This window comes from Pseudorca crassidens, chromosome 11, assembly GCF_039906515.1.
Source record: "Pseudorca crassidens isolate mPseCra1 chromosome 11, mPseCra1.hap1, whole genome shotgun sequence".
Lineage (NCBI taxonomy): Eukaryota > Metazoa > Chordata > Mammalia > Artiodactyla > Delphinidae > Pseudorca > Pseudorca crassidens.
The window spans coordinates 9,992,332-10,004,621 of record NC_090306.1 but is presented as its reverse complement, the minus strand read 5'-3'; the positions used below and the strand labels follow the sequence as shown (position 1 = coordinate 10,004,621).

Sequence of the window (12,290 nt, the reverse complement as noted above, 5' to 3'; positions counted from 1 at the left end):
GCATATTCATCGTGAATTTTTTTGTTTTTTGGGTTTTTTTTTTTGTTAGAGTATAGTTGCTTTACACTGCTGTGTCAGTTTCTGCTGTACAGTAAAGTGAATCAGCCACACTTATACATATATCCCCTCTTTTTTGGATTTCCTTCCCATCTAGTTCACCACAGAGCACCGAATAGAGCTCCTTGTGCTATACAGTAGGTTCTCACTAGTTATCTATTTTATACATAGTAGTGTATATATGTCAATCCCAATCTCCCAATTCATCCCACCCATCATGAATAAAAATTGGCAACTAAAATGTCAATTTTTTAATGTGTGAGCGATTTTTAAAACAGTAAATTAAAGCCCATTCTGAAAGGGGGGAAACCAAAAGGGAAACGGCGCATCAGGCCTGATCGCAATAACAGACAAAAATGGAAGAATAAGGTTTCATTCCCTGTCTTATTTAGGGGGAAAGACCGTATAAAACGGCACCACCTCAGTAGATAGCCTTTTTTGAGTTTCAACTCAAAGGAAGAATAAAGGTCAACGAGATGTAACCCCAAAGTGGTTGAATCTTCTCTGCTCATTTTATCTCCTCTTAAGGCCAGTCTCAACTTGGCCCCATACAACCCCACTGCCCTGAGAAAGTATGACGGTTTGATGAACATTTCCCACAGAGATAGAGGAGGCAATTATCTTGTGTATCAGAAAGGAAAGCTTCCCTGTCCAGTCTCTTGCCTCAAAATCTTCCTCTCTCCTGAGCAGCTGAATTCCCTCTCTCTCCTTACGACATTCAGCCCTGAGCATCTCTTCCCATAGGAAGATCATCACGGTCTTGCTTTCTTCCCCTTGTAAAATTTTCGTAGACAACTAACATGCATGCAGCTTTATGGACAGAGTTCTGCTTTATTCTGCTTTACACATAAATATCACGACTTCTGTGACTTCACTGTTGGGCTAGGTAAGCTCTGCTTCTGAAAGTTCCTCCCCTCAAGCTCCATATTGGAGTGGGTTCTGTTGCAGACATCAACCCTGGTCTTTTTTTTTTTTTTTTTTTTTTAGGTTCTCTGTAGTCATCTATTTTATACACAGTAGTGTATATATGTCAATCCCAATCTCCCAATTCATCCCACCCCTCCCTTCCCCCTTTGGTAACCGTAAGTTTGTTCTCTACATCTGTGACTCTATTTCTGCTTTGCAAATAAGTCCACCTGTACCATTTTTCTAGATTTCACATATAAGCGATATTATACGATATTTGTTTTTCTCTTTCTGACTTATTTCACTTTGTATGACAATCTCTAGGTCCATCCACATATCTGCAAATGGCACTATTTCGTTCAACCCTGATCTTTTGAACTAATCTCTTTCCCTGGGTATCATTTCCAAGGAAACAAATACAAGAGTTGCAGCAACTGCTCTGATTAACTGTAAAGTCCTCTGGCGTCTTTTTTCCCACCGTTTTCAGCACTTGGTGATTTGAAAGTTGGAGTTCAACTTCCTGCCCTGACAGCCCTAGGCAGTGAGAGAAGCTTTGAGTCAAAGCACAGGCTTGTTACTAGCTGCCTGCTCTTAGGTAGATAACCTACCCTCTCTAAGCCCCAATTTCCTAATCTGCAATGTTGGGGAAATAATAGTACCTTCCTCCTAGGCTTACTGTGAAGGTTAAATGTGATAAAGCAAATAGAGCACTTATGATGCTTACCAGCTCATACCCAGCCCTCAATAAGTATAAGTTATTATTATTTCTCTCCTACCAAATTCTGCTTCATCGTAATAATATTTTTATTAAAACTATTGCAAAAATACATACATCTGTCTACAGATACATACATACATGTGCCTACAGCACACACGCGCGTGCGCACACACACACACTGAACATTATTCAATCATAATACCTAATAAATTGCAAAGGAAAGTGTCTCATACCACATCAAATCTTTAGATAAAGGAAAATACCTAATAATCTGTGCTTTAAAATGCTGCATTTATGCCATGCTCTTGAAGTAGCTGGGTTCAGTTCTTGGTAGCAGAACCAACCCAACCAGGGCAGGGAGAGAGTCTAGCCCTTAACAGTGTACATAGTGCTTTTAAGTGCCTGACAGGCTCTTTTAATCCACTCTGCAGTACTGTGAGGTGACATTATTACCCCAACTTTGCAGGTGTAGAAACTGAGGCCTGTAATCTTCTGACCAGATGTCCTCTGATTTCCAAATGCTTTTGCTACGTGACGCCAGGGAGAATTAGGCCCCATTTCATTGTACCTAGTTTAGTAACTAAAATAGATGATTAGCTCTAATATCAAGAACAGTTTTGTTAATCATTCAACAGTTGTTAAGCAATCCTTGGGTGTGGTGAGAGAGGAAAGGCTAAAGAAAAATAGATCTTTGCCCTTTTAAGAGCTTCGTCTGTAATAAAGGGACATACCTATGAGCAGCAAAAATACTCAGGGACTCTTACAAAGCAACATAGTTTCCCATGAATTGTAAGCTGCATGCTACTTCATATTTTAATATCTCTGGATGCTGTAAAATCAATTGAACATCACAGTTTACTTGTTAGCAGTTGTTTGCTATCTTAATAGCACATAAAATAACATGCCTCTTATAATCAATAGCCTCTTATATAAGAGCCAAGAAAATATAAAATAATTAAATGGCCATTTCTTTAACAGCAATCAACAAATATTTGCCAAAAAGTAAATCGTTTTATCCATAGGTAATAAAGTTAATATCTGTTACCACAAAACTGGAGGTCATCAGTATCACCATTATTGATTCCTACTGTCTGGCTCAGGTTCAAGGTCTTCTTTCCCAAGAGGCAGGCACAGCAAGAGGCTCCTCAGCGTTGGGTCAGAGCAGCCTGCACAAATTAGGCTAACAATTAGTTTAACAAATTCAGATGACAGTGTAACCAGTGGGGAAATGTGCAAAAAGAACCCTCATGTGGACAGAACATTTGAATAAACAAAATGGTACAATGAGTTCAGACAGAAAGAGCGCATTGTTCCTGGAAACACAGTGAAAGTTGTATTTTCAGAGAAGTCGAATTTCAAGGGGTGACTTAGAAGGGGAGGACGTCCTGATGGAGGCGGCAGCGTGGCAGAACTCAGAGGGTGTATGGAGATCTGTAAAAGTCTGGGTGACAGGGGGGCCACAAAAGCCTGATGGACACTGAACCACAGTCACAGACTCAAATCCTGACCAAACCTCACACTGGTTTTTGACCTTGGGAAAGTCACTTTATTCTTTTACTGGGAAAGTCATAATTATGTTGAGTTTCGGTTCCTCCTTTGTAAAATGACTATAAAATACTTTTGTGCTGTGAGGAGGAGAGGGAATATTTGTAAAGTATTTGGCAGGGAGAGCAGACAATAAATGATAATAAAATTGGTTAGAAGGTTTTGAACAGAAGAAGTGAATGAGCAAAGCTATGATTTGGGAAATTAACGTAGAATCTGTGATTAAAACGGGCTGGAGAAAGTGCTAAGTAGCAAACTAGTTAAGATGCTTTTTCAATCGTCTGGATGAGAGGTGGCAGGGGCGGAGGGCAAAATAGGACATCTGTCGGTGGAGATGCAGCAGCCAGGGGTCCCTAAGGACGGCGGCTACAAAGCCTGTGAACCTGATATAACACCTGCCTGGGGACAGGGCCTGAGGGTGGAGGCCCGGCAAAGCACGCGAGGAATCCGAAAGTTCTGCAGTTTAGCGCCCAGGTACCTGAGAGAGGACACGGCGGGGGACAGTCTGGGAGGGTTGGCAGAGGGGTGTTCACCACCGCTGCCTAAATCCCACACCGGGGCGCATCTGTTTCAGGCCGCCAGGGAAGAGGTCAGAGTCAGTACGGGAGGCAGGGCGAGCAGAGGTCGACCGGCTTTCCCACCGATCCGCGCCCCCGGCGGGCGGCCGCGAGGAGGCAGAGCGCGGCCCCTGCTCCGCCCCTCCCGCCAAGTCCCACCTCCCCGAGCGCGTTCCGAGGGGCGGAGCCCGAGGCGCCCCGCCCACGCACCCCGCGCTCGCCTCGCCCATTCGACACGCTACACCCTCCCCGATCGCCACGCCCATCCGTCACGCCCCGCCCTCCCCCCCACCCACTCCGGGTAGACCAGCTGACGCCAGCCGCAGCAGCCACCCAGCTTCTACCCGTGCATCCAGAGCGCCGCGGCGACACCATGTTGGGCATGATCAAGAACTCGCTGTTTGGGAGCGTAGAGACTTGGCCTTGGCAGATCCTGAGCAAAGGGGGCAAGGTAGGCCCACAGGGCTGCCGGGGACCGGAAGGGCGGCCGCGCCCACCGCACCCTGTTCGCGGCTGGAGCGTGGACAGGTGGGGCAGGAACGTGCCCGGGATTGTGCGTTCTGGTGTCTGCCGTGGCCACGGCCCTCCGATGCCCAGCGCTTGGACTGGGAAGGAGGGGAGTAGGAGGTCGGGTGCAGCGGGGCGAAGGGCTCTGCTGGGAAGAGGGGAGACAGTGAGGCAGGATGGGTTTGAGGGGAGAACCCCAGCTTACCGAGATGGACTGCGCCTCTTGAGTGCATTCGTCCATTTAAACATTCCAAACTTTATGAATATTTGTTCGCTGAGAGGCCTTCGGTTGCAGGAAAGACTGGAAAAGTGCTTGTCCTTGAGAAACTCCCAAACTGTCCTTGGTGGAGAACTGAATATAAAAGAACAAGATCTGCTCTGCGAAGGAGGTAACTGTTCAAGTCCGGGAGCGCAGGCGAAGGAGCAGTCCGTTCAGCCAACGGGTGATAGTGGGGCCTGCGCAGAGAAGGTGCCGTCAGCTAGGCCTCCGGGATGTGCAGGAATGCACAGAAACAAGAAGAGCCCGTGCAAAGGCCCAGAGCTGTCAAATGGCTTGTTGCCCTATGGGAGTTGGAGTCCTAGAATACAGGATGAGTGAGGAGGGCATCATTGCAGTTTTCCCCCAAATTAACATTAGTGCTCACCCAGGCAAATTGGACTGCCCCCTGAAAACAAATCTGCCACTAGATGATAATCTCCTGTGGACAGGTACTTTGCGCACCTCGCGGCTATATACTCAGCTCCCTGCCCAGTGCTTCATCTGTTAAAGGACCGTGTTGTCTGGGGGGCCAAAGTCAGGTACCCATTACATTGATCATCACACAAAAGCCCTCAACTAGAGTCTGGACTCTTCAAGCAGCTATAGCCAGAGACCTGTTACTTCATCTGTCTATATCTGTTTCCTTAGCCTTACGTAGAATAAGCACTTTAGCCCTGATCAAAGGTGACCTATTCAGGTGCCTACAAGCAGCCAGGCACATAATGAAAATGAGTGACAAACTGTAAGGCAGGGTGCGAACTGAGGCAAGTTGGAGACAGAGAACTCAAGCCCCCATCTGCAAAGGGTAATTCCAGGCAGTTGTCATGCAGTGATGTGAACCAGGGTTGCTGGGTTTTTAAGGAAAACCAGCAATCCAGACTCTTCATGTGAAATCTCTAAATTTAAAATTTATTCATTCAACAAATAACTGTTGAGTGGGCCAGGTACTCTTATAGGCAATGGGGATAAAGCAGTAGACAAAACTGGCAAAAATCCCTGTCCTCATGGAACTCCTCTTTTAGTGACTAGTGAGCAAGTAAGTCAAATATTTCATGTATCAGGTGGTGATCAGTGCTGTGATCAAAAAATAAAGCAGGGGGGCTTCCCTGGTGGTGCAGTGGTTGAGAGTCCGCCTGCCGATGCAGGGGACACGGGTTCGTGCCCCGGTCTGGGAAGATCCCACATGCCGCGGAGCGGCTGGGCCCGTGAGCCTGTGCTCCGCAATGGGAGAGGTCACAACAGTGAGAGGCCCGCGTACCGCAAAAATAAATAAATAAATAAAAATTTTAAAAATTAAAAAATAAAATAAAGCAGGGAAGGGGAGGAGGGACTAGAGGGTGTTAGGGTTGAGGCTACGGTTTTAAGTAGCACAACTGTGTCAGTTTTTTTTTTTTTTTTTTTGCGGTACACAGGCCTCTCACTGCCGTGGCCTCTCGCGTTGCGGAGCACAGGCTCCGGACGCACAGGCTCAGCGGCCATGGCTCACGGGCCCAGCCGCTCCGTGGCATGTGGGATCCTCCCGGACCGGGGCACGAACCCGTGTCCCCTGCATCGGCAGGCGGACCCTCAACCACTGCGCCACCAGGGAAGCCCTGTGTCAGTTTTAACTGTTACAAATGTTTGTAAACCCTGCGGGTCAGGTAGGCAGTAGGATCTGTCTGTGGTGGGATGTCGCCTGTGTGCATACCAGTCTGTGGACACGGCCCGAGGATCTCCAGGGTCCTCGTTGGCCTTGACACTTGAGGAATCCACGTGTTACCCACAGCTTGCAGAGAACTTTCCTTTCTGTAGTAGAATTGGGCTCACTTTGTCTTTGCTGTTAACAGTTATTTGCAGTGCAGGCTGAGGGTCTGGGCTCCCAGTGCGAGGCACTAGAGGGAGATAGGAGGGCTGGAAGAAGGGAGAGGCCAGGGTATTTCTCCCTCGCCTTCTCCTCCCTGTCAGGTCCCTGGAAGCAGGAGCTTCTCTGGGGCTCCAGTTCTTGCTAGCCAGGCCACCATGGTTTTGGTTCTCACCAAGTGATCCAGGTATCTGAACTCAGGTAAAAGATGACCATCCCTCTACCTCTGTAGGGCGCTTACTAACCTCAGGGTTGCTTTACTGTCCCTGCTGGGCATCTCAGCTCTTTTATGATCTGTGAAATCAGTTCTCTGAATCAAGGTGCCTCTGTTCAGAATACTCCAGTCATTTGGTTTTCTGTTAGCCCCTTATAGTACAGTGTCACCTGCCACTGATTTGGCGTCTCCAGGGATAAATGCAGCTCCCCGATCGGCATCTTCCCTCAACATCTGATAAGAATATGGAACCATACGGGATGTTGTTGCCAGGCTGAAGCAGATCGTTTAACTTGAATGAACCTCAGTTCCTGCACCTGTAGAAAGGGTATCAAAATATCTTCGCCATCCACTCCCAGAGTTGCTAGAAATATTAAATTGTTTAAGAAACATGAAAATGGTGTGTAAGCTAATACACCCTACACATGTAGTAATATCGTTATGTTGGAACTCATTTCAGCTCCACTCTTACTAGCTTCGTGGTCACAGCTCACTTAACCTCTCTGATGCTAATCATGAGAGAAAATAATAATCCACGTCTTATAACATTGTTTTGAAATTTAAAGGAGAAAACCAATTACAAATTATTCAACAAAATACCTAGCACTTGATTGTTAACTTGCCCTTAGTTTTCCAGGTAATTTGGGTTAAGTTACTTAACCTCTCAACCACTCTGAACCCTGAAATTCCTCAGCTGTTAGATGAGAATGACAGTGCCTTATGTGACAATTAATTAAACAGTCGAAGATTCTTGTAATCTTTTTTTAAAAAAATATACAAATTCAGGGTGTTGTTATTGTGAAGAGAGCCTCTTTCTGAAATGATCTGTCTCTTCCTGGAAAGAGTCTGGGTCAGAAACCATTATTCACTTTCCTGGGTGAATGAATATATTACACAGGGTGCCCCACGTAGCTCAAAGTCAGACTCAACCAGATGTTCAGGGCTGATTCCAGGCACCCGGTGGGGAGGCCCAGGCTGCTGCAGACCTTATCAGGTCCTTCTGCATTTCTTGGGGAGGGCGGAAGATGCACAGCTCTCTGTGTGGGGTTGGGTGGGTCTTGTGGGTACTGAGAGCAGGACTGATAGTAGTAATGGACATCTTTATGGGATTTGTTTCCAGCCTGTGCACATTGATTAGGACCCCACTGCCTGGCTTGGAATCCTTACCCCACCTCTTGCCACTGTATCTTGGGCACGTTACTTAACCTCTTGTTTTCATCCGAAAATGAAGATAAAAACACTTACTTCTTCACAGGGTTGTTTAAAATAATACGTGACACATAGAAAGTACTCAGTTAGGTTGATCATTATTATAATAATTATTGTTGTTTTCTTATAGTGAGAAAGCTGGCTTCCAAAATCAGCCTGTATACCAACCACAGCAGGTGGCAAGAGAAAAAAACACCCTCGCAGAGGACCTTGCGAGGCATTCTTGCAACATCTCTGTCTGGGACTTGAACTTGAGCAGGGTTCCAACTGAATGTTGAAAACTTCTATTTGTGGCCACTGGCTGAAATCCTCATCTAGTTACTGACGTGGGAGCACAAGCTAGCTGAACGTGGGGTGAGGGAAGGCCATTATGCCATTATTTTGTTACACGTAACAAGGAAATGCACTCAAGATGTTAAATTTGAAGAATCACATGTGCTAACAGTGTTAACTTAGGCGCTTTGTTTTCTGCAGAAATAGAGCTCTATTTAAATTCAGCTCCCTGGAAAATCAGAATAGTTGGATAATATCCATCTCTCAAAGCTAAATTTCCATAGTGATGCAGTGGTTCAAATGAGAAGTTACAGACATAGATGCTGTGAAAACAGGCAGTACCTGTTGGAGAACCACCTTCAGACAATGTGGCACAACCTTCCTCCAGGATGGATATATATAGTTAGGCTAGGTTCTCATCTCTCCAGCCAGCTATGGCTACCATATTCCTTTTCATTAGAGTAAAGCCAAGCTTCACTCCACGGCCTCCTTTCCCACAAATCCTTATAGAGGGCCTACTATATATATGTGTAAGACGTGGTCTTAGATGCTGGGAGATACAGCGGTACACAATACAGACAGGCCATGACCCCATGGGGCTTACGATTGCAGTTGGAGATTAAACACACTATTATTCCATTACAATTTCCATTGTAATTATATTCCACTATAATTCCATTGTAATTATAATTACAATATACTATGTTATGAAAATACAAGGGCCTATAAAAATATCATGGGGAACCTGTTTTAAACTGGGATCCTCTCTGAGGAAGTGACTTTTAGGTTGCGACCTGTTGGGTGAGTGGGTATTCATTGGGCAGAGACAGGAAAGGAATCCCCCAGGCAGAGGAGGAGGCAGGTACGGAGGCCCTGAGGCAGGAATGACCGTGGCATTGAAGCAAATAGCAGAAGGCCAGTGAGGAGGTGCTCTGGGTATGGCCGGCAAAGTAGGAAGAAGCTAAGTGGTGCCTGGACCACCACAGATAAGAACTTGGTGAATGACAGCGTTTAGGCGGGAGATTAATTAACGTGATTAATTTATATAGAATGCTCTGTGTATGTTCCCTGGGCAACACAGCCTCATTCACAGCTTTGGTTGCCCTTTATGCTGATGCATCCTAACTGAGCCAGGCCCCTGCTGAGTCCAGACCCATGTGTCCAACTGTACAACGGACAGTTTGCTCATCTGTAACAGGAGACAGATAAACCAGTGGATTTGTAAGCGCCCTTCCAGCTCTAGTGTCACCTGTCTTTGAAGTTCATGGGAAGGCAAGATCATTCAGGAAGAAGAGGTAGAGTTAAGCTCAGCCTTAAAGGATGGTAGACTTATCATGGGGGCTGGGCTCCCCGAATCAAACTGGATTCCTTTCTCTGCAGCCGTTCCTTTCTGGCCGTGGACTTTTCTGCCTCGGGGAACAAGCTGAGAACATGCTCACTCAAGACTCAGACACACCTGCAAAACCCTGTATTTAGATTACAAAAGTAGGTTGAACTAATTTGGGGTAGATGAAACGAACTTGCTGTCAGATCACCATCATTGGACTAATGGTTCCAAAATCCAGCTCCCTGTGAGAGCCTTCAGATGCTCGGTGATCTGGGTCCTGCCAGAGTCTCTGGCCTCCTTTCTTGCCATGCCCTGCTGGACCGTTCTTGCTCCAGTGGCAGTGAATTACTTGTATTTTTCACCGTCATCATAAAGTTCTTCAGCTCTTTGCTTTTACCCCTAGGGTGCCCGCTACCTGAAATGGCCCTCCCTAAACTATCAGACCACTTACTACATCATATAGTAATTATGTAATGCTTCTCACCATCCAACGAGACTGCCCGTATCATATTAATCTCCAACTCTGTAGCGCCTGGCAGAGGTTTTCAGTAGATGTTTATTCGATGAATCAATGCATCGGTGACTGAATGTCCAGTTGGATGCTCTGTAAGCACCTCAGATTCAGCTTGGCCTCCCCAAACTTGTAAACAGACACCCATGTCCCCCAAACTAACCTAGGTGGTCCTCTCCCATGCTCCCACACTGCCCTGGAGCGCCTCTCCCCTTAAACATATCGTCAGGTTATAACCTGTTTTCCTGGCTACTTCTATTAGACCATGCCTCCTGATGTCAGGGACCATGTCTTTCATCTCTTTAGTTGTTGGTTGAATGAATAAAGGAAGGAAAGAAAACAAAGGAGAGAGCCAGCCAGCTCTTTCTCCCGTGAGAATTGGTCATTGGTTTCTTCATTTGTAAGAGAAGGAGCTGCACTGAATGACTTTTGATGGCCCTGTTCTGAGTGTGATGCGAACCTACAAATGTCTGTCAGAAATAACTACCTCAGTAGCTACAGAAAGAGGTTAAAAAATGCCCAATTCATCCCCTGTGGAGCATAGAGCCTTGTGGCAAGCATTAGACCAGAGTTTGGGGATTTGAATTCTAGTTCCAGCTTCACCACTCAGCAGCTGTGTGGTCTTGGGCAACAGTCTCTCTGGTTCTTCATTTCCTCTTTGGTAAAATGAGTTTGATTGGGTGAACCTTGAAACCTCTTTCAGGCTGAAATTCTGTGACTCAGAGTGACATTTCTGGAATTTAAAACATTTTAAGTGGCAAGACTTAGTGGGACCTCCAAAGAAGGCTGGGTCTGGTCTCTGCTATGACAGAAGGAGCCAGAAAGAGCAAGATACCCCGAGTTTACATAACACAGTTTGCTACTGAAGGCTCTTTGGAAGTGGCAGACTCACTAAGGGGAGGGCCTCACAGCAGTCCTCAGAATTAGTAGGCACAGTGCCCCAAAGTCGAGGCCAGTTTGTGGCCTCTTGATTCTTGGTCTGGTGCAATTTCCCCTGCCCCATGTGGAGGGAAGTATATGAAATTGGCACTCAGCGTTTATGTTCAGATGTCCCTGACCCTTTCTCACTACTCGCCTTCAATTTTGCATTACAAAAACAATAGGTGTTTTTGCATTCTAGGTATAAGATTATAATAGTAAGTGTACTTTTTCAGACTGTATAGGCCACTCACAGTCCTACCCTCCTCTAGGGATTCATTATATCCCCTTGGAAGTTGAATCTTCAGTCTAAGATGTTGTAGGAAGGCCTGTTTGACCAGCCCAGGGCAGCCAGGTCCTCTATCATGTGTCTGTTTTTTACAATCATTAGTAAGAGAGGCACCTCCTTAATCAATAAATAAATATCTTTTGAGCATCTAACATGTAAAGCTCTGGGATATAGTTTCTGTCCACAAAGACCTAGCAGATTTTTCAAACTGTACTGGTGTTCCGTTACCAGAGAGTAAAATTAATATAGATCAAGGTTTTTTTTCTTTTAGTGGACTAGACTAAAATTCACTTGAGTGGAGCAGAATAGAAATAAACAGGATAGAAAGAAAAGGCATGTCGCTATGGAGAACAGTATGGAGGTTCCTTTAAAAACTAAAGATAGAGCTACTATGTGATCCTGAAATCCTACTGCTGGGCATATATCCAGAAAAAAACATAATTCGAAAAGATACATGCACCCCAATGTTCACTGCAGCACTATTTACAATAGCCGAGACATGGAAGCAACCTAAATGTCCATCGACAGCTGAATGGATAAATGAGGTGTAGTGTCTATACACAATGGAACATTACTCAGCCATAAAAAAGAATGAAACAATGCCATTTGCAGCAACGTGAATGGACCTAGAGATTATCATACTAAGTGAAGTAAGTCAGACAAAGATATACATCATATGATATCGCTTATATGTGGAATCTTTAAAAAAATGATACAAATGAACTTATATACGAAACAGAAATAGATCCATGGGCATGGAAAACAAACTTATGATTACCAAAGGGTAAGGTGGGGGGAGGGATAAATTAGGAGTTTGGGATTAACATATACATACTACTATATGTATTAAATAGATAACCAACAAGGACCTACTATATAGCACAGGGAACTATACCCAATATTTTGTAATAACTTATAAGGGAACAGAATCTGAAAAAGAATATATATATATATATATATATATATATATATATATATATATTTGTTGTACTAACACAACATTGTAAATCAGCTATACTTCAATTTAAAAGAAAAGACATGTATAATCATGCATCCGGTCCATACAGGTAAAGTGTTATTTTGTGAAACTTTGCTTCAAACGTGTATGTTCATGATAGGGTGTGGTGTAAAAATGTATTTCTTGTTATGGATTGTGGGTT

At 45.0% G+C, this 12,290-nt stretch overlaps 1 protein-coding gene across 3 annotated transcripts in view; it reads left to right on the top strand.

The window, feature by feature from the left end:
* Positions 1 to 4,070: 4,070 nt before the first annotated feature.
* Positions 4,071 to 12,290, top strand: part of HEBP1 (heme binding protein 1) — a 38,811-nt gene continuing 30,591 nt past the window's right edge. For all 3 annotated transcript variants that reach the window (XM_067695744.1, XM_067695743.1, XM_067695742.1), the window contains exon 1: positions 4,071 to 4,234. In XM_067695744.1, the coding sequence (XP_067551845.1) occupies positions 4,157 to 4,234 (78 nt within the window). In that variant the 5' untranslated portion in view covers positions 4,071 to 4,156. The remainder of the gene's footprint in view (positions 4,235 to 12,290) is intronic.